The 26,908-nt window shown below is 36.8% G+C and overlaps 1 protein-coding gene across 1 annotated transcript in view; it reads left to right on the forward strand.

The window, feature by feature from the left end:
* Nucleotides 1–26,908, forward strand: part of CNTN1 (contactin 1) — a 144,347-nt gene that overhangs the window by 92,295 nt on the left and 25,144 nt on the right. Inside the window, exons 14-19 of the mRNA XM_035326087.1 lie at nucleotides 7,105–7,225; nucleotides 11,190–11,348; nucleotides 14,307–14,456; nucleotides 18,346–18,416; nucleotides 21,433–21,667; nucleotides 25,308–25,411. Of these exons, the coding sequence (XP_035181978.1) occupies nucleotides 7,105–7,225; nucleotides 11,190–11,348; nucleotides 14,307–14,456; nucleotides 18,346–18,416; nucleotides 21,433–21,667; nucleotides 25,308–25,411 (840 nt within the window). The remainder of the gene's footprint in view (nucleotides 1–7,104; nucleotides 7,226–11,189; nucleotides 11,349–14,306; nucleotides 14,457–18,345; nucleotides 18,417–21,432; nucleotides 21,668–25,307; nucleotides 25,412–26,908) is intronic.

The raw sequence follows: 26,908 nt of genomic DNA on the forward strand, positions 1-26,908 counted from the left end.
TCCCTTCCCTTCCCTTCCCTTCCCTTCCCTTCCCTTCCCTTCCCTTCAGTAATTTCTTTTACAGAATTTTTGCTAGGCAGTTCCCAGGCCAAGAAAGGTGTCTTTACACGTTCTGGACATTGTGTATCATTGCAACCAAGTAAGAAGCTCTCACAGAAGGAGGAGCACTGTTTGAGATGGTGCCGACACACTTCATTGTCATGAGTAGCTACTAAGCAGGAATTTAGATAGACTGAATCCATGTTGGCTCTGAAGTCAGGCCTTTGCATTGTGATCTCCAGTGTTCACAGAGACATGACACAAAGGTGACAAAACATGTTTGACACTGAACTTGCAGGGCTTGTTGCTCAGGCTCTATTTGGCTTTGAAGTCACTTCTGAACCCAAGCTGTCTGTGCGTAATTGTGCAACAGTGTGGACTAGATGTCAATGTATTCTGAAAAGCTTTTTTTTTTTTTTTTTTAATCCATATTCAAATATTATTCATCTTACCTTACCCCTCTCCAAAGTGCAGGAAGCTTTTCAGTCTTCAAGGACCACACTCATAATGCTGTGAAGATGCGAGATGCGTGGCCAGACAGCAACTTTTCATTAAAATAAATCACATGTGGAAGGGCCTGTTTCTTTGCTTTGACTGCAAAAGGTGTTTAGTTCAGATACCAAAATCCACACTATAGATGTGTATAGATCATCTGAAATATGATGAATATGTCTGAAATATGATGAATTCTAGATTGGAGACAGCATTTGCCAAAAAAGGAAAGTTCTCCAAAACAGAAGTTTTTGTAAACCACAGAGTAAGTTGGACTATACTCATCCTGTCGGAGGAGTATAGCTTAATACCTGCTTGGGTTTTGTAAGTCATAGTTTGAAAAGAATGACGATTCCTTGTCTGGATGTGGTAGACAAAAATGTACTGCTGTATGTCCCCCACTTTGAGTTTAAAGTCACATATTTTGGCTAGGTTTGGGGAAAGAGCCTTAATAGTAATGTAGCAAGCATGGAATGAAATGGATGGAGTCAGTGGTTAAAAGCAAGGAGGAGCAGGAAAGCAGAAGACATAGTGCTGAGGGTGAAGCCAAAAAGCAATTAGCTCTGACAGAAGGCATTGAGGAAACCTATTATTAATCCACAGTGCTATTTCCAGCACAAAGAAATTTAGTCTATTTAAAGGGATCAAGATATGCCAACTACTGTTCTAGAATTTAAAAAAAAAGTACACTGCAAAATCAGTTGGCCTTTAACCTTGTGTGCTTGTGAGTCTTCACAAATTGCCAAAATCCATGTATCATCCCTAGTTAGCTAGCTAAACAGGACCTGAAAAAGCCACATGGGTTCAGCACTACACATAGAAATGTAATTGGCCGTTTATTGTGAGTTTTCATCATCAACCATAAGGCTGTGAGCCATGTGCACATGTGAACAAATATCTAGTCTTTTCTTTTTCCTTTTAGAAGTAAAATAACAGGGCATATTACCACAGGGATGCTGGTACAAAGCATAGTATCCTGAGGCAGTCGCAGTGGTATGCTGAATGGGGAAGAATAATGTATTTTTTGGAAATATTTCCCAGTCCACATTTCAGGGGTAGAATTAGCACTGTACTTCCTTTACGTATAAATATAGTTCACTGAAGGAAGAGATTCTTTAGTGGGAATGGCCCTGTCATCATTATCCTGCTGGGTTTTTTATTTACCCGTAACTTTTATGTCAGCTGTAGGTTATAAAGCAAAGTGAGATAAGCTCCTCTGTGAACAGGATTGAGACAGTAGAACTACATTGATGTTGTTGTCCCCATGTCATCTATGATCTCAATATCAAGGAAGTAGCTACAATCAAATTTACATTGACATTCACCAACAGCTGTTGGATTTTCTGTAAAGGAACAAGGTAATTCACCTGAACTCCTTCAAAGTTCATAGTTATAGGTATAAAAAAAATGTTTAAGTTTTCACTAGCTTTGGAAAAAAAAGCTGATCTCATCTCCAAGAATCCCATCTCTTCCAAATTACTTAATGATTGTTTTATTATCATACCTCCACTGTGCATTAAAACACATGTGAAGGTTTGTGTTTGCAAACCTGACTTAAAAATCTCTGCTTATCAGATTCTTATGGAGTTTTGTTATTGCAAAGGGCTCGTTAGCTTCATAGTAACATACAGTCCTTTACTGTTGCTGAGGGTGTAACAGAAGTGAGTACTCCTTTCAGACAAAAGGCTAGGCTTCTGTAAATGATTTTCAATCATATAGGGTCACGTTCTTATGGCATTTAGTAGTTTTGTGCACTGGCAAAGGTGATTGTCAGAAGGGAACAGTGAATCTCAGAAATAGAGCATACAGTGCTATTTTTGTCATCACTATTAAAGCATAAATATAAGGTTTGTATGATGAAAGTCTTTGCTTGAAACTTGGTAAATATCTGAGTGGTGAACCACAGATACACTTGGAACATCCTTGAATACTGCTGTCACAATTTCCAGTCTGTGATTCATTTTTCCCTGTATTAAGGAAGGCATTTTTTAACTTAGCCAAGCTGAGGTTTTTGAAATGAAAACATACAGTGCATTCATATCTAATTTGTGGACAGAATCTGCTGATGCCCATGCTCTTTATGTGCTTTGTAAGCTCTTCTTTTACCACCAAGAACTTGGGCTTCTTCTGAGGAATGGAAAGCTTTATCACCAACTGTATAAAGCCATGATTCAGGAGAGCTTCTGAAACAACATGGTACGATAACATTATCTATAGGTTGATGATTTTTTTAATTACGTTATGTTTTTCCATGTTTTCTGTCACTTAGATTTTAAAACCAAGTTCCCATAGGGGAAATTATTCTTAGAGCAAGTATATGTGTACATCATTAATAAATACAATATAGTATGTTAATTTAATTGTTAACATAAGAATTAGGGAGTACTAAGACTTAAGAATTTGTAATCATTTGTATGAAGTAATAATATGATTATGAGAATTCTTAAGTTACGCAGTTTTTGTGAACCTTATTGGTCTGGACAAACTGCTTGTGTTTCTTTGCAGATCAAAGTGCAAGCAATAATCAGAGATTCACAGGCAGTATGGTCCTCTCTAGGATGACATTTAGTGTTAATATGTGACAGGTTTATATAGAGTACTAAAATGTATCTCTTTTAGTAAAAACAATGATTTAAAACACACACGCAGAGAAACTCAAGGGTTTTGAAATTCTGCAACCTCGTTGTTGTAATTTCTGGAGGTCAGAAGAACAGGTAGCTGCCCTTTCCTACTCCCGCAGCAGTACTGACACTCCGAGTGATTTTTCTTCCTGAAAGCTGTTGACAGCATTGCGTAGCCCAGTGTAGACAAAAAAGGCTTACCTGTGGTTAGTCAGGCAGCCAGCCAGCATTCATTTATGCAGTAATCCCCACAGATTTTCAAAGGCTTCTGTCCTTGAAAGCAATACCCTTGGAATTATCATGAATTAACTAGGGGGCACCCATACAGAAATGTCATCATTCCAGACTCATCTAATGTCTGGAACCTACATGCACTTTGGAAAATTGTCGTACTAGTTATGACATATTAGTTAAGACCTGTCATATTAGTTATGAGTAGAAGGTGCAAATATACATGTGTGCGTGTATCTGAACATGGGCATAGTTTAATAATATCTAAAAGGGAAATGAGCAGAAATAACCTACAGCAGGGGGGTTGGAACTAGATGATCTTTAAAGTACCTTCCAACCCAAGCCATTCCATAATTCTATAATTCTATGATAAACCAAGAAAATAAGCATTCACCTACCGTATAGTTCAGTGATCCAGTTTATCTGTTTAATCACTGCTAAGAACACTCCTGTGACCTGGAACTTAGAAGGGACAGTTCATATTTCAAATAGATTATTAAAAAATATATATAAATGTATTTCTTAACATAAAATCTGTTTTTCATTCAGAGTAGCTGTGATATGTAGAGTGTTCTCTGTTGTGCTCCTTGTTTTACAGGTATGTATCTAGTTACCCAGTGGATTCAGAGAAATATCATAAATGCATAAAAATATTTTATTAATTTTGCATATTTGTACAAGCACAGGTAGCTGAAGATAGTGAACCTTATAGCTATGGCTATATATTTTCCCCAAATATAGCCATTCAGACATCATAAAGATTAGCTCTTTGCATCCTAGAGGTTTTCTTCAGAATGTGTAATTTGTAGGTTTGTCAGAGTTTTACCCAAATTGAAGGACTTTTTCCAAAACACAAGATGACAGTAGTCATTATGGGTTGTCCAAAGGCCACAAGGTAATGAAGTGTTACATAAGCTTCTAGGAGAACTGGAGAAATTTTGCAAAGACTACAGAGATCATCTCTTGAATCACGTAACATGGTAATAAAACAATTAAGGCCTACAGGCCTGTCAGTCTGACCTTGGTGCTGGGGAAGCTCATGCAACAGATTAGGTTGAGTGCCGTCACACAGCACCTACAGGGCAACCTGGTGATCAGACCCAGTCAGCATGGGTTTATCAAAGGCAGGTCCTCGGCTCTGGTGAGGCCGCACCTCGAATACTGTTTTCAGTTCTAGACCCCTCAGTACAAGAAGGACATCGAGGTGCTGGAGCATGTCCAGAGAAGGGCAGCAAAGCTGGTGAAGGGTCTAGAGAACACATCTTATGAGAAGCGGCTGAGGGAACTGGGGTTTTTAGCTTGGAGAAGAGGAGGCTCAGGGAAGACCTTATTGTACTTTACAATTACCTTAAAAGAAGCCATAGCAAGGTGGAGATTGGTCTCTTTTCACATGCACCAAGTGGTACAATGAAGATAAATAGCTTCAAGTTGCACCAGGGGAGGTTTAGGTTGGATATTAGGAGAACTTTCTTCACTGAAAGAGTTGTTAGGCATTGGAACAGGCTCCCCAGGGAAGTGATTGAGTCACCATCCCTGGAGGTCTTCAAGAAACATGTAAACTTAGAATTTAGTAGCATGGTTTAGTGATGGACTTTGGCACTACGTTAAAGGTTGGACTTGATGATCTTAGAGGTCTTTTCCAACCTGAATGATTCTATGATTCTGTACTGTTAAGGTCTTCATCTTTGCCTTAGACTCCCTTGGCTGAGAAATTCCTTCTGTACTGCAGTGTTTATAATATAATGCTGAATCCCGTTACTATATTTATATAAATGCAGTTAATGCTGACACCTCATGGAAAATGACCAAGTTAGTTATTGTTATTGTTTCCATTTTAAATACCATATTCTGTATTTCTGTAAAATCATGTTTTATTCTTTATATATTACATATTAAAAGCCTGCTAGAACTTCTGACTGAAATTTTAAAACATCATACAGAAATACTTAGGCATTATAAACTCTTATGCTCTATTTTGATTAGAACCAACAGATTTTAAATCTTTGACAATGGAGAAGTACTTCCTCTGTTAATTTGCTAGGTGGAAACACCCTCGACACTCCCAAAAAAACAACCAAACAAAAAAACAGAACAAACCCCAACAGACACATTTTATTAGGCAGGTTAAATACATAGTCAGATTTTTCTTGATATGTCTAGCTACCTGGGCTAAAGGTTTTCCAAGGGCATTCAAAAGAGGAAGATTTCCAAAGTATTATGTGAAGAAATATGAGTTGCTGTTTTATTTTATTTTATTTTGTTTTGTTTTGTTGTTTTATTATTATTATTTTAATGTTCATACTTGATTTTCATTCAAGTAACTAGAAATTATACTGAGACGGTAAAAGATTGAAGACATCCAGCAATGTGACAGTAAAGCAAGTGTAGTATGTATGTTGAGTATGGTGCAAATACTGGCAGCAGTGGTTGCCGGCAGATATTTTGGGGAAGTCAATGGAAAGGGAGTTAGACCAGTGCCTTTTATTTGGCTCTGAGGTCAGGTGGTACAGGAAGGCCAAATTTGCCAAAGTTTCTACTTTCCCAAAGCAGTGTGGAGCAAACCGTGTTTCCAGGGATCTCTTATGTGCTAGGTGCCTACATGTTGGCTGGGGTTCCTTTTGGCATGGGCCAAAATTGTGTATGGGAAGCATGCCAGCAATTAAACAGCATACACAGGTATTTATGCAGCAGAAATGGCATTTCACAATGGAAATACTCTCCTGTAGGAACTTGAGAAGTCTAAAGTGGAGTCATCTATTTTGTTATCACCGGTGGAGGTTTTCAGATCCCTGTGTTAGCCTATTGCTTGTCAATTGAAAGTGGATGGCCTGTGAGATGGAATTCATGAGTCTGAAGTTAGACATTGCAGGCTTGCATGGGTGAAGTGTTGGGGAAAGATTAGGGTCTGTGATGATGAGGAGGAAAAGGAGGAGGAGGAGTCTGTGAGCTTCATTGAATAGTAAATTGCTTCCCTGAAACCCTTTGCCATGGAGCTGTGGAGGCTGAGGCAAGGGGGACAATGGCTGGCCCTTGCTTGCCCCAAGTGGGACAGGTTCAGTGGCAGCAGCCAGTGCTATGCACAGCTCAGGACCAGGGAAGGTCCAGAGAGAGAAGGCCGGGCCAGGTCTATAGAGAGAAGGTCAGGCCAAGGTCAGGCTAGGATGGCAGCTGGCCACTCAGGGATGGCTAGGCCGAGCCTTAGTGTAGTAAGAGCTTTGCCTGTAACCTTTCTGTGATAAAAACATTTGTGCTGTTTTAGGTTTGTAAAGGAAGAGCCTCACAGCATTGGTGGCTCTGTTAGTAGGTCTCCATGACACTGTTATCATACAAACGTGCATAAATAGCATGCAATGGTACAGAGGAATCATCTGATTGCTGTTTATGAAAAAAATAGGCCTGACTAAATCTAATGTTCAGATGTGGTCTTAAAATAGTAGAAAATAGGCAATGTCAGCTTCTGAAAAAACACCTACTTAACAGATCTCTTAAGAAAGACATTCGTTTTTTCATATGTAGTAAAGATCAGCAGCTCTTCAAGAAACACAGGACACTTTCAACAGCTGTCATATAAATCAAATATATCTTTGAGAGTGATCTGAAGTAAGCACTCATTTCTTGGAAATAGCAACCACTGTATATTGGTTGGGAGGTATGTGTAGATAGGTATCACTTAGTTATACAGGGATTTTTACCAGCTTCATTAAGTACTGTTTTTTAACAGATTAAATCCAATGGTGAACTGCTTATTAAAAACGTTCAGCTGCGGCATGCTGGAAGATACACGTGCACCGCACAGACAATTGTTGACAATTCTTCAGCTTCAGCTGACCTTGTTGTAAGAGGTAAGGTTCTCCAGGTAAAAGAGAAATGTTTCTGTTTTTAATCTAGATAAGCAGAAAGTGAATTCCTTAAAGTACTGCTCAGGGTACTCATTCTTTTTCCTGACATTTAAATATCTAACTCAATGTGTGTTTCCCTGGAAATCAATAAAAAAGTATACTTTTCTTCTGCTTAAGTAATTTTTAGATAGTTTAATTTGGTGTTTATTATTAAATAGCAAAATAGATTGTAAATATCATTTCAATATACTTACTTTATAATATTTTTAAGAAGCCATTTCTGTTTTCTCATAATCTTTTTTGATTGCATTATTGTGTGTAACACTAAGCCTACATTAAAAGGATTCCTAGTTTTCAAATGACTGAAGATTTGAAGTCAAGGTTATCACTCCATTGTTAACTCATTCTTCTGTCTGTAAGTGTTACTGCAGTCTCAAAATTCTGTATGTGCTCATATGGTATGCACCCTTCAAAATATGTTACTATGCGTGGTTTCAGTAGCATGAGTGAATTCGTGTCCTTTGGGCTTTTTACTCCATTTGTGCCTCCAGATACAACATGTTCTAAAGTGCTAATGCTCTGTAATGCTGAAAATTCAAAGCAGATATAACTTGTACTTGCGTCTGCACAGCTATCATGTTTTGACCCCATTCCAATTGTAACTATACATCTGGATAGTAACTAGAGTATAGCTTGTGCATCGATTCTGAGTTTTTGACATCTATGAATGTTGTGCACTTCAGTATTTCTGTATTTATTTTTCACTGGGTATTAACAGACAGTGAAATGTCATCAGTTTGGGGTGAAATGTCAAAGCAAGTGTGATATATGGTGAAATTACAGAATAAATTGCAGGAAACCGTGAAGAAAAGAGAAGGGTTTGTTCATGTGCTATGTAAGCAAATCCTTTTACAAAACAAAAAGAGAGATCAGCTGTCTTATCAACCTTCTGATAATCCTTTTAACCCAGTAATTATAAATAGAATCATAACTCTTAGCATATGGTGTTGAAGAAATCAGCATTTGTTTTATGCTCAACTTTCAGGTTTTAATATTATGAACACAGTCCTACTTAGTGTTGAGAAGTTCTTGCTACTATTTTTGTCAGTGGAAGACTCGGTATTTTACAGGCTCAGGGTTAAATACCCATATCTGAAGAAATTATAATTTCATTATAATTTCACTGCATTGATAATAAGAGGCAACAGCACTGTCTGGAAACACATAGCTAGGTTCCAGAACACCTCAAGGATAGACACTGTTCATTCAGACACATGAAGATATCTTAACCGTCAGCAGGACACTGTAACAGTTTATATGGGTTGTCCTTTGTGACATTAGAGTATTAAAATTGGTGTGTTCAGGAGAATTGATAGTGGTAGTAGCGCACAGAAAACTGAGCTGTCAGTACCCTGAGTACACCAACAGGCCTTAATGGCCATGATCACCCTCATCTAGGACACCCACCATGGTGGGCCCACAAGCCCTGTTTAAGCTCAGCACTTGGCTTTCAGTCCTGGCCTGAGCTTTATTACAGATGTGCCTGCTCCAGCTCTGCCTCTGGAGTCTGAGTGGAGTTCAGGCCTATGCACTCTTGGATGTGTGCTATAGCTTGTCACCTGAATGCCTGTGGTATCCAGGACTGCCTTACCAGCACCCAGCTCTGCCCACCTTATTCTAACCCTACAGGACTGTCTCCTGTTGTTGAAAGCACAGACTACCCTGGGGGGTTACACTTTCCTGAAGGTCCTTGGTGTTTCTTGACACATGCCATTTGCAGAAACTTTCATAGTGAGGTGAGAAGCTATGGGAGATCTCTCTCAAAGAAGGCAAGAAAGAAAAACCTTGGTACTGATGAGCATTCCCATACTCTTATTTGTTTCAGTTCATTTCATTTGATTCCTTTTTCTTCGGTTTTATGGAGAGAGTAAAGAACTCAAGACTACATTTGGCACATGTATTTAGATGTGGTGTAGGAATCTCATTCCATTCTTATTGTTGAGTTGTTTTTGTTTTGGTTTTCTGTGGTTTCCCTGTACATGCTCCAGATAAATGTATCCTGTTATTTCTTGTTTGGTTGTTGTTCTTTTTTAATGTGCTCTGAGACTTGTTCAATCAGATTGTTGAGTAATTACCTGAGTCATATTGGCATGTTGTTATCTCTGAAAGTGGAATCAGAAACTACTTCTCAATAGTTCTCATTCATTGTCTCTGTTTTGACATGATTGGTAATGCATATCACATAACTGTGTATCATATGAAACAGATGCAAAATAACAGAACCAGAACAGTCAGTATGAAAAGAACAATCTGAAAATACCTATAGGCTAGTTTGTAAGTAGGTATTAAGCTTTGAGTTAGAGAATTACTGTAAGTTTGGATGTTGTTTCTTCTTAGCACAGCTTACTGAATGTTGTGGCATCTTTTACAGATCAAGATTCCAACACTCAGAGATGTGTGTGCCTATACCACTCTCATCTCTCTAATGAATTTAAAGCAAATATGGATCAAGAATAATTGCTGTTATTTTAACATGGCTATTTTAATGAGTTGTTATGAGCAGAAATGGTATTTGATACTTGAAGAACATAAGGATGAGACTGTAAACTGGTTTAGGACAGTAGCTTTTACTTAGAAGGTTTTAGCTGGGTGTTAGGAAGATAGCAATATGCCATAAAACATACATATATATTTAGTTCATGAAATTTTGTATGCATTAGAACTATGGATTTTGAAATTCATCTTTGCAGGTATCAGCCTTTTGAAGAAAAAAATTATTCTTTGAAAATATTTTATAAACACTTCTTGATAATCAAGGCTGGAAGAGACAATTTTGTGCAAAATATTTTCTTTGACAGCTTCTGTTCTTTGTTGGTTGTCTTTGTAGATTTATTCTGTTATACAGGGTTTGTTTGATTTCACCCTTATAGTTCAAAAGATTGCTTTTGGGCCACTGGATGGAATGGATTCCACATTTTGGCATTGATTTTGAGGTTCTTGTTATGGGAAGACTTTAGTAGGCCTTTAGAGAGACAGTGACTACTTTTTCTTTCACTCAATTTATAATGGTTCATAAGTTCAAATCTCATGGTGGGTTTACCCAGTGTGGGGTAAGATGAGGGTCCAAGAGAAATGTGAAGAGTTTTATAGAAATGTTTTTTCGAGGTATCATTTCTCTCCAGTATATCACAGAATTTCTAGGTTGGAAGAGACCTCAAGATCATCGAGTCCAACCTCTAACCTAACACTAACAGTCCCCACTAAACCATATCCCTAAGCTCTACATCTAAACGTCTTTTGAAGACTTCCAGGGATGGTGACTCCACCACCTCCCTGGGCAGCCTGTTCCAATGCCTCACAACCCTTTCAGTAAAGAAGCTCTTCCTAACATCTGACCTAAAACTCCCCTGGCGCAACTTTAGCCCATTCCCCCTCGTCCTGTCACCAGGCACGTGGGAGAACAGGCCAACCCCCACCTCCCTACAGCCTCCTTTAAGGTATCTGTAGAGAGCGATAAGGTCGCCCCTGAGCCTCCTCTTCTCCAGGCTGAATAAGCCCAGCTCCTTCAGCCGCTCCTCGTAGGACTTGTTCTCCAGGCCCCTCACCAGCTTCGTCGCCCTTCTTTGGACCCGCTCAAGCACCTACAAGTCCTTCTTGTAGCGAGGGGCCCAAAACTGAACACAGTACTCGAGGTGCGGCCTCACCAGAGCCGAGTACAGGGGGAGAATTTCTCAGTATTACTAGTTATGCAGGACTCATGGAAGTTTCATTTGGTAGTTTTCTGATGCAAGAACGATTATCCTCTGAATCACTCTATACAATATTAAAATGTATATAAACACATTTTCCATCTGTTCTTACATAGAAAGTGAGACCCAAAAGCCTCATAGCTAATAAATGCAAACAGGAAAATTAATAAACTTTCCTTTTTTAGTATATTTAATCTGTGAATTGAATTTTTTCTCAGGTCCTCCAGGCCCTCCCGGAGGTATAAGAGTAGAAGAAATTAGAGATACTGCTGTAGCACTTACATGGAGTCGTGGAACAGACAATCATAGCCCAATTTCTAAATACACTATCCAGTCAAAAACTTTCCTGTCTGAAGAGTGGAAAGATGCCAAAACAGGTAAGAGTAATGCCAGAAATAATAAAGCCAATAGGTTATTAAATGTTTGATTATTAATCAGAAAATAGCCACTGTAAAAGGAGAACGGAGATGCTATTAATGTCTGCTACGGAGTTTGGGAGCAGGTACTGTCCTATCAGTGTACTGTCAACATTTTTATTCCCAGCACTAGGAAGTTAATATCAATGCATACAGAAAACAGGCCAGGCTGTTGCTTTTTGTTTGTTTGTTTGTTTGTTTTTGTCTCTTGTTGCTTGTAATATTCCACATCAGCTGCTGGAATTTTAAAAATATATATGTATTTGCAGGGTACTTTGGATGAAAAAGTTATGTCTTAACTTCTGTATTTGTTATGCAGAAAGTTGGCTGAAATTGTATACTTTTTCCTGTGAACAGTCTACTTACCATTTGCATTAAAACTGGCACCCCTAGAGAAAACATAGCTAAGATTATCCTTCTAACCACTGGATGTCATCAGTGTGTCACATAATTGTAGTTGAGGAGACACCTACCTGAACATAGGATGTGCTGACATACATAGAATTTATTTGCAAGATTTAACAAAATACATAAATCGTGAAAATATTTTAATAACACCAGTGTCTTTGAATGCTTTATGATGGATACCATTGCTACAAGCTATATGGAGTGTATTTATCAATACGATTCATTATGACACTCATAAATTATAACTTCAGTTCTTTCCTGTGAAATTAGGGCATCACACACTCAGGATTTCTTAATATTAAGAAAATTAATGGTTTCAGCTTTTTCCTTTTAATTAAGTAGTCCTTTGAAACTGCAGAGGTATATGTCTAAGAAATAGACATTGACATATTAACCTCCAAATCTGTTACATTAGCGAGAATTTATTAGATTAAAAGGTTAAAAATAATAGACCTACTACCTTAAATCATATTTATCTTCTGGAATGCATAGTATATGTAGTTTTGTTGTATATAATTACCTTCATCAGTCAGCACTAGTATGTGGCTTATGGTAAAGTAGTTTGGAAAATAAAATAGGAGGTCCTCCAGTCCATTTCTATCTCTGGCATCTTGTTTAATAATTTATGTAGAATAGATTTCTTTTAAATTTTATAGTAAATAATGTAAAAATTAGAGCTGTTCAAATAATTGGTTATTTATTTAAGTGACTGTTTGCAGGAGGGAGGATCCGTTTGGATCAGCCTCCATTTTTTCAGGATAAATTATATTTTATTTTCTATTGATTTTTTTTTTTTTAATAAAGAATATGCTCTTGGGGAGAAGCTAGGTTATAGGAAGATATAATAAAAAATATAAAGAGGGGGATGGCAGCTCTGATATTGCCCCCTGTTGTGCTGCATGTTACTGGAACTAGAAGACTGTGTAGAAGATACAAGTGCACGATTCAGATCTTTACTCTGGTTCGGAGCAGATGCTTCTGCTCAAAAAACTCACTTCTCAGGAATATTCCTTATTTGCAGCATTATAGGCATGACCGGATGCATGTCTCTGCATCTCAGAAGTTTTTCTGCTTTGTGTAATTAATTAGATAGTCATTGAGACATACAGTCAGAATGTTATCTGTAGCATGTTGAATGGGATTCACATCTTTGGACAGGGAGAAACCTAGATTCTTAAAATTCTTTTTTTAGGAAGCTAGCTTGAAAGATAGAAATGTTTCATTTCTGAAAAGTTAAAACAAACTATTCCAGTGTTTTCAATATCATTGCTTTTTCATTTGAACCACAGTGACTAATTTTGTTCGATAGATTCCTTCAAAAAATAGCTAAAATCACCATAGTAACCATCATTAAAACCACTGCAAGCCAGCACATTACTTAATTTCTGGGCTCCTCCCAGTTTGGCTCAGTGTTCACTTTTGTATGAAAAAAACAAAAACACAATGATCAGTCCAAATTGATCTCTCATCAGTATTTAGGCTGTCATCTAATGTTGTTCATTTTCAATGTGTGAAACAAACAAACAAAAAAATACTTTGGCATTGTGCTTTGAAAATATTGTCATTACTACTACTACTACCATCCTTTCCAAGCCAAATAATTCATCTCCGGTTTCATAATACCAAGTGTGTTTTATGAAAGAAGTATGTTCTACTTCACAGTATGGAAATACGTGTAAATAGGTTGTATAACATTGCTATTCCTGTTTTTTTGCAGCAATTGCGCACATATTGTAATTCCAAATCAGCCACCTTTCCCGTGCAGAATATGTTATTTCTCATCTCCCTCTGAACCCAAGACTTTAGTTTGACAAAGAAGCTCTTGCCCTGCACAAGAAATGAAAATCCTCTTTCTGTAACTGCAGACAGCTACAGAAACTACCACTACTGTCTGTGAATTATAGACAGAGAGTCATGAGTTATGCCTCTCATGTATGGTAAAGAAACTCATCGTTATGACAACAGTACATCTTTTTTACAGGAGTTATAAGAACACTTATCCTTGTTAAATTAGAATTAGATAGCAGGTTGTAACACACTCACTTGTAAGGTGCACCAAAATATGACCACATTTTTATAAACCACTCTATCAATTGAGCAGTCCCTATATTTACGCCTGTGCAGCCCTTGTCTATATCATGATTTTTTATTTTATTATTTGTGCATTACAGTTTTCTCCTTCAGTTTTTTCTGTAGGTAAAATGGGTTTCTACGACAGTAATATGTAATTAATAAGGATGCCTTCATAATTAAATGCACTTCTTTTGTTAGTTCACACCCAGTTAAAACTTACAAGTCTGTAAAGTTTTATCCAAGAGAGTGTCAAAGTTCCCAGGTTCCCAGTCCTTGCCAGGAGTACACATAAAATGTGGTATCCCTCATGTATAACATTCCTTCAGTTGGCTGCGTGTGGTTGCAGAATAGTGGCAGTTTGTGGATTTAAAAACTTCACTGATGACTGACCTCATTGTAAAAATGCTGTTTTCTGAAGCAATTTCTCATTTCTTTTAGATCCATCAGATATTGAAGGAAATATGGAGTCTGCTAGAGTGATTGATTTAATTCCGTGGATGGAATATGAGTTCCGAATAATAGCAACAAACACTTTGGGAATAGGAGAACCTAGTATGCCGTCACAGAGAATTAGAACTGAAGGAGCTCGTACGTAAACAGAAAATGTCATTTTTTTGGTGTGCTTTTTATTTTCACATTTTCCTGTCAATTTTGTAATTTTATTTGGTAAAAAAAAAAAAAAAAAAAATCGTAAGATGCAATTCCAGAATATATTTTTAGTCACCAGCTACTGTAGTAGTGAGGAAACAGTGAGGAAACAGTGAGGAAACACCAGACTTTCTAGATATCCTAGTATTACATAGACAGGAAAGAAACATCCTGATAAAAACAGAAAATTTGTCTCCATTGTTGAAACAGTCATACAGTATCTTTTAAAGGTACCCCCACCTCTGTCCTTGAGCTGGTGTACATAAATGCATGCACTTTCCTTGTTTGCAATGGGATTCAGGGCATAGGAAGAAAACAAACAAACAAAAAAAGATGTATGTTTTTGACAAGGAAAATGTCCATTTGCTGTTTGGTTTATATTATAACTAAAGGATACATGACAGGATGTGTGTCTTACAGTATAATGCTATTTTTCTGTGACGGAAGGTTTGGTCTTGTGTCTTCTTATTCACATGAGAGATGTGACATTATCTGACATAACACATGCCCTTATCAGTCTAATTGCATAGTGTTAAAATCTCTGAGCATATTCAAGAATATCCTTCAGTCTTGGGCAGGTCCTTTATAAAATGGATTCTTAAGAATAAAGAATTAGATGTAATTATTCAAGATAATACGTTCTGTTTGGACTGTACAAAGGAGATAACAGCAGTGCTCTAGGAAGTAATGTATCACGGCTAAAAGATTGTATCCAACAAAGCCTGTGTACCAGTATATCCTCCTCAATGCATATTAGCACCTATGTGCAGCTTTGATATATTTATAGCTTTTAAAAAGCTGTTGTCCCATAGCTTGAGGACTCAAATGAAAAACTCAAATGAAAAAATGAAAGTGAAAAAAATAAAGTTTTGCAATTACACCTGCTAGGTCATTGCTTTGATTAGGTAGCATTTTCAAAATAAAATACATTTGCATTGCAAATATCAAAACATTTGTTAATAAAGATTCACATCTGGTCCATTAAAAAACATGTTGCTTAGGAGGAAGGAAATACAGATTGGTTAGATTAATCCAGACAGGGAAAGAAAATCCACAGAACTTTAACACTTAGATTAAAAGGAAATTACTGTCTATAAAATGTTAGCGTTGCTAACTGTTAGCATTGCGTGTTTTCTGACTCATCAGCTGTACTTAAACATGGCCCAGGGATCTAAATGAGAAATCTGGGCATGCTCCTTGGAGTGCTGGGTGCACAACAGACATTTTTGAAATATCAGAAAGGAGACAGAAAGGTTGTGGGGAGGTGGGGGACTGAGAAATAATGCTCGCAGGTAGTGAGCACAGTAGTTTCCTGCAGTTTGCACTGCCACATTCATGGAGTTTGTTTTAGCCTCCTTCCACACACCCCCAAAATGGCATATCCGTCACTTTTGTAGCAGGTTGCAATGCTTCTGCATGATGTAGTCTGTTTAATCTGTCTCATTCCCAGTGCACAGCACCAACATCAGCTCTGGCAGATCGTGATAGACACTTTTGGTGAAATGAAGCAAAAGGCTTCCTAAGTATCAGACATGACTTCTTGCGGTGCCAAAATAGAGTATAAATCTGTACGAGCTTGCAGATAAGCTTCTGAGCTCAAGAGCATTCCCTGCCAGGAGCTGGAATTTGTTATAAGCACCAACAGTAGCATTCAGGTTGCAGTATCAACTTCCAGGGTGCTACAGAACCAGTACTTTGCATTTTCATGTAAACCTGAAGTTAAATATTTTATTGTATAAACAACAATCCATTTCCATACATTGCAGGTATTTTTAACATTTGTTCTGTGTTAAACAGGAGCAGTCAATGCTGTATCTCTGCTATGCTATGTGACCAACCAATGGTGTCTGTTAAACTCTAATGTTATCGATGTCTTTTCCAGTTCTGAAGTCTCTCTTGTAGAACTTTAATTTCACTAGCATTTTTTGTTAGCATGCCAAGAATATGTCCTATGGGGAAAAAAAATCCTAATAAATTCTAGTCGCTTAGTCAATAACACCCATTATTTCACAGAAAATTCTTGAAATTCAATTGATCAAAGGCTGTTTTTATGTATTTTAGCTTCTGGATGCATTATAGTAATTTTCTAAGTATTGCTGTCTGAATTTATAACCTCGTATTACTGAAGGAAGAAACCTGGTTTTAATGGAGAGAGAATGAGGGAAACTTTCCTGAAAAAGGCGATTTGTAAGACACTAGACTTGTCTTTTTTTTCTCTCTCGTTTGGCAGCCTGTGTACGTTCTTTGACTACCTAAGCATTCTAGCAAACCTCTGCTTCTAACTTAGCTACAGAGCTACATACTTATATTGACAGTGCGACTACAGTGTATTTCAGTAATAACAAGGTCAGGTAATAAGTTAATAATTCCAAGAAAAGCTTCCCTTTCAATTATCATGATATGTATATTTGGCCTCATTCTCCACTGATTTGTTTTCTGGAAGGCCAGAAAAAAATAATATAAGCCATGCACCAAATGCAAAACCATTCAATTTTCAAATTTGGTTTACACTTTTTTCCTTTATAAAAACATTAATTCTTTTCTGCTTTCCTGTTTCTTACTAACTGACCCAAATAGAAGGCCTCAGCAAACATCTTACTTAAATAGGTGGCGAGCATCCTTGTGGGTCCCTTCCTTGTGGGTCCTCAGGGTATTCTATAATTGTATGATCTTGTGACTTTTTCTGGTTAGTAGGAAAAATGCCTGACCATGTAAGAATGTTTTAACACTAAGAGCATGTTCATGTCATTAGAACATGTAGCTAATGCATGATCGCCGAAGGCATCTTTAATGTATAATAAATAGGATTAAACATTGTTTCCTGAGTTTGCAGTGGTACTGTGTGTGTCCTTAATATTCAGAGACACCAAACAAATACACACACACCAAAGAGGATAGCAATCATCACACTTAGTGGGGAAAAAAACAGTCTTTAATTAATTAGACAGTTCTTGACAATTGTTTTTTTATGTATCATTGTAGAGACTGATTTTGGAGAAATGTCTTTTCTGAAGAGAAAATTTAGTTTTCAGTTGCTTACCGTAGTTAAGAGAATTTAGGTAATAAGAGAGTCTTAGAGAAATGAAAATACAGGAATGACTTGTAATGGAGCTCTTGAGAGTATCTTACCTTACCACTCATCTGTGCATCAATGAGGAATCAACAGGCTGTTGCATCCCACAGAACATCAGTGTGAAATGCAATTAATTAGTAAATGACTGAAGTACTAGGGCAGCTTCAATTCTGAATATCTACCCATGCCAATCAAGAAGACATTTGCCACTCATCTGAACTAGAATAGGAATGGGATGACAATGCTTCAAAGGCGTAACCATGGGTTTAACATTACACATTGTGGGTAAATCCATTGAAACGGATGGAACTAATCACAGTCTGTTAGGGTAAATACATGTTCATACCCTGGGTGCTTGAGCCCTTGGAATGTCAGCATCTGAAGAAACACAAGAACAAAACACTGTGCTTCTCTTAAAGCCTACAAGGAGTGTTGCATTTCTAAAAATTACATTGAATATTTAAAAAGAGTATGGCTAAAAAGAAGAATGATTGATTGCTAACTACGGTTAGAACTGGTATGTTTCCTGTAGCAGTAGCTATACATTAGGCTAGGCAAGACTGCAGGCTCGCAGCTATTACAGACTATCATTATTTTAATTGTGTGGGCCACGTGTGCTCATTGGCTTTGCTGATAAAAAGAGAAGTAAATAATACTGTTGGTATTTTTTGTTGTTGTTGTTGATGATTTGTTTGTTTTGGTTCTTAATGACTGCATATTCTGTATTCATTGTTGTTGTCTCTTCTATTTTTCTAGCTCCTAATGTGGCTCCTTCTGATGTTGGAGGAGGGGGTGGAAGCAATCGAGAGCTGACAATAACATGGATGGTAAGTAACACACTGAGATGGAATGAAGCATAAACCTCCTTGGGTCTGATCTTGCTGTTCTTGAGACCCACAGAAGGTTTGTCATTGGCTCCTGTGAGAGCAGGATTTGTATACACACTGTGGGTTTTCAGACTTTTCTCATAAAAATACATAAAAAGAAATGTGGAGTATGTTATTGTAAATGTTCATGTATTGGACATTTCTAAAACACAGCCTAAAGCACTCTCTAAATATGTTTTGAAGAGACTGAAATACAAGAAGTACTGGCTATGATATTGCATTGTGTAACTGCATTTGAAAATTCTACATATATCTCTCTGAGGCCTCTCTGAGGCTTTTTTCTAAGTTGCAATCTGAATAACATGCAGATTCTCAAACAATTAAAAGTGTAACATCTTAGTTGTGACTTTAATGTGCTGTGTACAGACGTATCGGCTTTATGAAATAAAAAAGACGTTACCATTCTGTAAGCCAGCCAGTCATAATTATTAACTGGATTTTTAAAGAAATTCTTCTGTATTTTATGTTTATTTTATGCTAGTGTAACCAGTAACACAAAACAATTTTGCCTCATGCCACAATTTAGCCATTTATTGATATCACACAGTGATACCTTCATTCTTTTTTTCCAAGCCGTTCATTTTTCTGTAATGATTATGTATTAAGCAAAATAAAGAAAGGGAAAAGGGACAGAGACAAAACATTAAACACCAAAATAACTGAGTAAATTTTTCAAAAAATTAAGATGTTTTCTAAAACCTTTTCCAAGCTAACTTTAGCTGAGAAAGATTTCTAAGCTAATTCAAGTTTTCTGCAAAAGTGAGATCTATATTGCTCTTAAAATATATTGAGAAGTTTATTTCTTAGTTCCACTAACAATAGGTCAAGAAGTAGATGTGTCTAAATTATTGCATTTCGGGTAAAGACCCCTGGTATTGTGAGTACAGGGAAAAATTGGCTGAGACCAATGAAAAAAATATATATATAACCAGGAGGAGAGTGACTAATGCAAGAAGTACAAGATCATTTCAGTCCTTCCTCTATGCCCAAGTAGATTTATATTCCAATTATTTTTCTTACTTAATATCATGATTTTACATGTGTTCTATAATGAGTAACTCATTTAGCTAGACAATTTAAGCATGGCTTCAAATATTTACTTTCCAAAATCTTCTACTACTATGCATAGCAAGTGTTTTTGGATGGAGGCATTAGATTTACAGAGCCTGTCTGACACGGGATAGACAGACACCAATCTGTCTGTAAGGCTAAGATAAAGCTGTATATTGATTCCACAAAATGTGCTAACATTTGCATACACTACATAAAGTAGTCCTTAATTAAGAAGAGAAGAATAAAATGTATGGTATATTCACATGTTGCTGCCAACCCCCTTTCAGCTCTTGCCATGACTCATGAGTCATGCAATCAAAGACTTGTTTGGGAAGAAGAACGAAGAAAGAGCTAGGAGCTAGGAGTGGCATGTCCATTCCTCATTTTTTCCCTGTTTGCCTTTCCCTCTATTTCATTTCTCAAAGTTTTTAGTAATTACTACAAACTCTTCAGCTACTTATACCTTATTATGGGAAGTCATTAGACTCATTCAAATTTTCAAGACTTTCTAGAACATAATTTTAAAGGGTTAGTTGTGACTTTCTAAAGTTTGCTCTGGCTGAAAATCATTCTAGGGCCACTTATCCAGGCTGCTTACTTTGGATGGGATTCTGTTTGAATTTAGGTGGCTGCACACAATAATAGTTTTGGAAGATCAGCTATCAAAGGTGACCCAATATATGAAGTCTTCTACCCTTTGAATTGCAAGGTTGTCTGTGAATCTAAATTTAAATGACATGTAGTTAGCATCACAACTAGACACCAAATATTCATCTCCCTTTTGGCAGGGCAGATTTCTCAAATTTTATCTGAAGTGCTGCTACACAAGTAACTGAACAGCTTAAGGACAATAGTTAGTATCTGTTATACTGTTCCAGGATCTTTGCCTTAAGATAAGCTGTTTCATCTCTGTGAGGTTTACAGGATGGGAAAATGTAATGCAGGAGGTCTCTTTTGAAAGGATACTTTCAGTCAGCCTTTAGGTGCACTATTGACATGATTTTGGCCACACTATCTTGTAGTTCTGGTTAAGGCTTCACAGACTGAGGAGGAATCACTGAATGTAGAGCTTTGGTAAATGGAGTTTTGTTTTATAGCAGATGGTCTTCTGTAATTTTGTATTTTCTGGTATTTCTACATATAGGAGATCAATTGTAGTTTCAAGAAATATCTTTGGATAGATACCTTTAATGGTCATGCTGAAAGTGGAAGTCATTTTCACTTAAACTTCTATCAATTAGAAGTTAGATAGGTAGTCTAAACCAGCTAACTGTACCCCCTCCATCGTCACTAAAAAGAGGCAGAATTAATCATTCCTTTACTAGTCTCTCTTCATCAACTGCGCAGGTGGCCTAGATGACCACCTTTAGGTTAATGAATATAATTTAGACCAGCCATTTGAATTTTCTCTCTCTGTCTTGTGCAGGTATCGCTACATGTGCAGATGGACCCAGATGCTTGCATATTGTGTCTGTGTTTCATATCCTCTCTCTCACTTACTCATTAAGAAAGCTTTTTTCCTAGCTACAGCTGACAACAGTTTAGTACATAATTGTTCTTGGTTTCTTTCTGTAGGCAATAACTATGTGTCTTATAGTGAGCATGGATGAGTACTGTACTCATCCACATATGTACTAGTAGCAAGTGTACTACTACTACAAACCTGGGTAATGAAGGTGGCACAGTTTTAAAGGGGCTGGGAGTAAAACATAGAAGTAAAACAGAAGAGAAATAAAACAGAAGAAAATGGAACTTTAGGGTTTTTATTATTTTTATTTTATTTTTTATATTTTCAGCACACTTACTGATGCTTTCTGTATTATTTGTTTTTCTTTAGAGATCTATAGAGATCTATCTGTTTGACTGTCTACAATAATCAATGTTTTATCTTTTGCCTCTTTAGCCTTTGTCAAGAGAATACCACTATGGCAATAACTTTGGTTACATAGTGGCTTTCAAGCCATTTGGTGAGAAAGAATGGAGAAGAGTTACAGTTACTAATCCTGAAATTGGACGGTATGTTCACAAAGATGAATCAATGCCACCTTCAACCCAGTATCAAGTAAAAGTGAAAGCTTTTAACAACAAAGGGGATGGACCATTCAGTCTCACTGCTGTCATTTATTCAGCTCAAGATGGTGAGTAAAAGTTCCAGTTAATTTTCACACTGAGGGCCCAAATCAGTGCTACCAACACAATTAGAGAAATCCAGGTCCCTGTCACTGATGAATATACCAACTATCCTTCAGCAAGGAGGGTATATCTCACTTACAAAACACTTGCAGGTCATAATAAAGAACCTCAAACTCTACTTTCTATACAATGGAGAACATTTGGTTGTATTTGCTGTCTTCATGAAGAAACATTCAAGATTTATGCACTTCTTGTTAAAAGATTTATGAATCTTTAAAAAAATAAATTCTCATCTTCATATTTTTTACCTAAAACATTTACATCATTATCTATCAATTTTGTCTCTGTGATTTTAATACATGTGGTTGACATATATATGTGTTTTTTTTTTTTCTTTTTAACAGACCACACTAAAACCTATTATTCTAGTAGGTCAGTATCAGAATTTAGCCTGAAAATTCTGAATTAATGATGGCTCAGTTCTATTTAGTTATATTTCAAGTGTGTTTAGAGTCTAATATATATTAGTCCTGCCACATTCTTTACTCCGGTTTGGATGCTTGAGCTACCAAGTGAGTAATTTAATGAAAATGTCTTTGACATTTCACTAAAATCTTTTTCTTAGTTCTTGCTGGAATTATTTCACATGCTGTGATCTTTACTATTGAAGTTTAAATGACATTTCTGAACTTAGCAGGAGAGGGAAAGTGCTAGAAGAAGGTTTACCTTAAATCAGGAGAAATATATACAATATCGTAATTGCAACATAATCACTGAAGCCTGATTTAAAAAAATAGAGTTTATTAATTTCTGCCAAAACCCCAAATAATTGCTAATATTTTTCTTTCTGTAGAACAGACCCTCTTTCACTAAGTCAGCAGATCCAGACCAAAGAGCCAAGAGGAGGGATATGATAACAAGGCCACATTCTCACACTTCCGACTCTATTCTTTACTCTGTGTACTTTACGGGAGATTTATGTTCATGCTTCCCATTAGGACTAATGGGAACTTTGCACACAGATCGCCCACACACAGAGAAAAGATAAAGTAGTCCTTTTGTTTCTTATGATAATTCAGGATTCAAGCTAGTAACACTTAGCTTTCTGAAGTGATTAATATTAATCCTTTTTATCAGAAAAGCAAACCTTAAGATATCATCTTCAACAGCTGCTTCAGCAAAGAATGATTCTTTTTGCAATTGTCTAAATGAGTTAATAGATTGCTATGGTGTAAAAAAAGCCGTATCTGCCAAATAACATTTCAGTATCCATTCTTTCTCAGAGACATTATCGACAGCTGACTGATAAGCTCCCATATGTTTATGTTAGGCTTATACTAACCATGTCAGGCATGGGAGTGTGTTTGTATAGCTCTCTTAGTTCAGAGACATGGCAGAGCCTAGTAGTTTCAAAAGGAAGAAGAAGAAAAGTAAATGGGCAGTAGTGCCAGTTTCCAGATAAAGAAATCACTTCAGTGGTTGCTGATATTTTAGCACAGAGTTCCGCAAACTTCAGACACTTTATTGATAGAAACTCTTGTGCACAAATGATGCCAGATGCAGACAGCAAAAGCAATAGAAGGTCATTGAACCTTCTTTTATTTGGTTTCAACTACAAGAAGCACCAAAACTGTCAGATTCGTGGTGCTCTAAACCTTACTAGTAATGCTAACATCTCTTGTGCAGAGCTGTGACCTTCTTTAAGGACCATATCAAACACAGGAACTGCAGAACAAGTTAGAAAGATTTTTTTCCAATAGGTATAATAAAAGTTAATCCAAACAGCATTTCACAGTTTTCTGCTGGCATCAGGACTTGCACAAAGTCACCTCAGTACCTTATAGCATGCTTGCTGGCATCCAGCTTTAACTTTGTATAATTATACTTTTAGAAGAAAATTGTGCAATGATCACTATTTTTCAGAAAAGAGGACATACTGGAAGGCACACTTTATTTTTTTTATTGGTAGAATTGCTGAATTAGAAGACTGAAGAAAAGCAGCTGATGTCATCTTTCTGGCTCAGAGAAGACTGCAAAATATTTGTAGAACATAAATGCCAAATATGGTTATAAATTACATAGAGTTAATGAATAAGCATAAGCAGATGAATTATTGCCTAGAGTATTGTATCAGCAAAATCCCTGTCAGTTGGAACTTTTCAATATGGAACATTTTGGCAAATTCCATAATTGAAAAAATAAAGAGTCTGTCACTGATTTGGAACTGGATGAGATGATCACATCTATTCCACCTGTACCTCTATACCTCTGAAATAGCAAGGGATTTTGTTATTGTCAGAAATCACAACCTCTTAAAGACAGTAGTGGGATTTTAAAGAAATATACAGTATTCCATACTGATATGTATAAATATGCATGCATACTTATATATAACAACAGTATTTCTATTAAACAGTGTGTTTTGTAATGTATCTGTGTATAGTTATAATTGTAGACGTCTTTATTCACTTTCATGACTGTGGAATTTCTGCATTTCCACATATTTTAAGCCAAGTTCCATGTCTGACAGCTACTAGTCATACCTTCTGTTGCAGAGTAATGATTGCTAGCAGTGAGTGCACAGACCTCTTGCTTATCTAAATGCCTGTCGTTGTGAAAACAATTTTGCAATAATGTATCATTTTTAATTATACATTTACATTATTAACAGACAATGAAAGACAATTACAAAAGGTAACTATGCATATAAGATTATTTTGTTGCCCAGGATAATTTTCATAAGAGATGTACCTGATTTTTTCTTAACAGTGGCTGTTTTGATGCATAGTTGACTTGATGCCCGGTTGGAAGATTAAGTATATGAAAGCTTTCCTCAGCTCAGGCTGCCATGCCTGTCTGTTGCAACTTGTTTCAAAAGATTTGCAAAAGAGAATTTTCTTACCTTGGAAAACTTTCTCTTTTGTAGACATTGCTAAGTTTATGAGTTTTCAAATTCCTTACCTTACTTAAAATGAAAGCAACAGTGAAATTAACAGCTTTGTATAATTAACCTAGTACTTAGTTTTCTGAGCCCTGAATACAAGTATGTCACATTATAGTGACCTGTATTCTGCATTGGCTGGTGTCCAAAAGTAAGAAAACAAGCAATATCAACTGTCTGATAAATGGCTGATGGAAGGGTGCTCTTGGATTATTTCACGCATATGTTCAGATTTATATGCCCCACTAGCCAGCTCTGTATCTAATATCTAGTCTCATAAAAACTTCGTGTCATTGTGATTAAATGATATACACATGAATACTTGTGTGTAGCTAGCTTAAAAATATTTCATATATATGTTTTAATCTGTCAACTGTTGTCCAATTTAGTAAAAGATCACTGGATGCTTCAATCAGTTCTTTATCAAAGCCAGATTTTAATTTACACAAATTTCAGAATGGAGTCTGTTGAAGCATAAAAATACATAGTCTGAGCCAAGTAATAGGAACATCGCTTTGTTTTTATAGAGTCTTTTCCCATACAGATCATCACTGAATTTAAAATTTACTCATGTCAAAGCAGATTGAAGACTAACACTGATATCAAGAAAATAATACAAAATACTGAAGTGAGAGAAGCCCTTCAAAGTGAATATAGCAATATCACTGGATGAGATTGGACATTTAACGTGTTTTGTCTTCCAGCTCCAACTGAGGTACCCACAGATGTGAGCGTAAAAGTTTTGTCATCTTCTGAAATTTCTGTTTCTTGGCACCATGTTTCTGAGAAATCTGTGGAAGGATATCAGGTGAGTTTAGAGGTGACACTGCATGTTTTCTCATTAATTGAATTTCAGTGATTAAATGCAAGAATAATTCCCATTGTAACATTCTAGCTCTTAGAGTTCACTTCTGTTTAGTTATTGTTTTCTGTCCAGATTTCACGTCTTGAGAAACAGATTATTTTTGGTGCTATGTACTTCATTACTAAGACATTAACTGGTGTGTACCCACTGATCATCTGAAAAAAGTCATCATTATTTCACAAACAAATGTTGTCTGTTTATGTTACACAATTGAATGCCTATCTCTACCGTCTCAAAACATATGAAATTAAGTTTTGGGTGTAATTGTCAACACAGACATGAAATTGTAGGTCATGGCCCATTTAAATTATCAGCAGTTATTAATATAATTCACCCACAAATCCTTTAGTAAGTGTGACTAGGTGACAAATGCACAGAATCCAATAAAACAGATACAATGCTATTGTGCAAGACAGTATTTTGTTCATGGTTTCTATTCTCCACATCAGAAAGAGCTTTAAGGCATGTTTTTCTAGTCCAGAACTACTGGTAAAAACTACTGGTACCACTGGTAAAAATTCATCATGTACTTGTACAAAAATGACAACAGCCACAGGATGGGTGCAACTAGAAACAACCATGTAGTTCTCCAGCAGGGAACTCTTACATCATCCGTGCACAGCGGATGCTGATGAACTTTGCAGTGTACAGCCGGCTTACTTTGGCTGCATTCCAGAAAATGGATTTGGGCATTAGTTTGTAAGTGATTTGCTTTGATATTTAATTTGTCAGCTGCTTGATGGTAGACTCTGTGTTCCAAAATGAACATAGACGAATGCAAAGTAACCTCACAGAATGTATCCTTGTGACAGAAGTATATGAATAAATGTTCTTTTAATTACTAGTTCTCAGTTCCATATTTCATTATATATATTTTTGTCTCCATGAGATATATTTAATAGTTTGGGGTTATTCTAATAAGATACAGATCATAGTGAAGATCTCAATACGAACTAGCACAGTGTCCCATATAAAATGTGATTCTACGTAGTGCACACACAACGCTTAAAATTATAAGCAGAGGACACTGGGGTTTGTAATAAAGACACTGACATCAATGGTAACTCTTAATTTACTAAAGTGGTTTGGTGTTACATATGGGTTGTGCAAGTAGGACCTAATAGAAGAAGGCATGGTTGTAATTGAGAGCAGGGTGGAGAACATAGATCTGTGCGCTCAGACCAGCTAGTCATGTAGCAGTGTTGCACTGCCAAGTTGGACAGTATTTGCAGAAAATAGGCAAGAAGCTTTATTCTGGGAATAACCAGAACAGACATTGGGCAGACACACATCAGGGGACTTGTAGAAGTGGAGAGAGCAGCAGCAAGAAGGGCTGGAAGAACACTGGAAAGGCTGAGGTTGCAGTAGCGATTGAGCATGGCAATGGATGTTGAGGGTTGTGATGGGGAGTAGGGCAGGAAGTATGGAGGGGTGCTGAGG

This window comes from Oxyura jamaicensis, chromosome 1, assembly GCF_011077185.1.
Source record: "Oxyura jamaicensis isolate SHBP4307 breed ruddy duck chromosome 1, BPBGC_Ojam_1.0, whole genome shotgun sequence".
NCBI lineage: Eukaryota > Metazoa > Chordata > Aves > Anseriformes > Anatidae > Oxyura > Oxyura jamaicensis.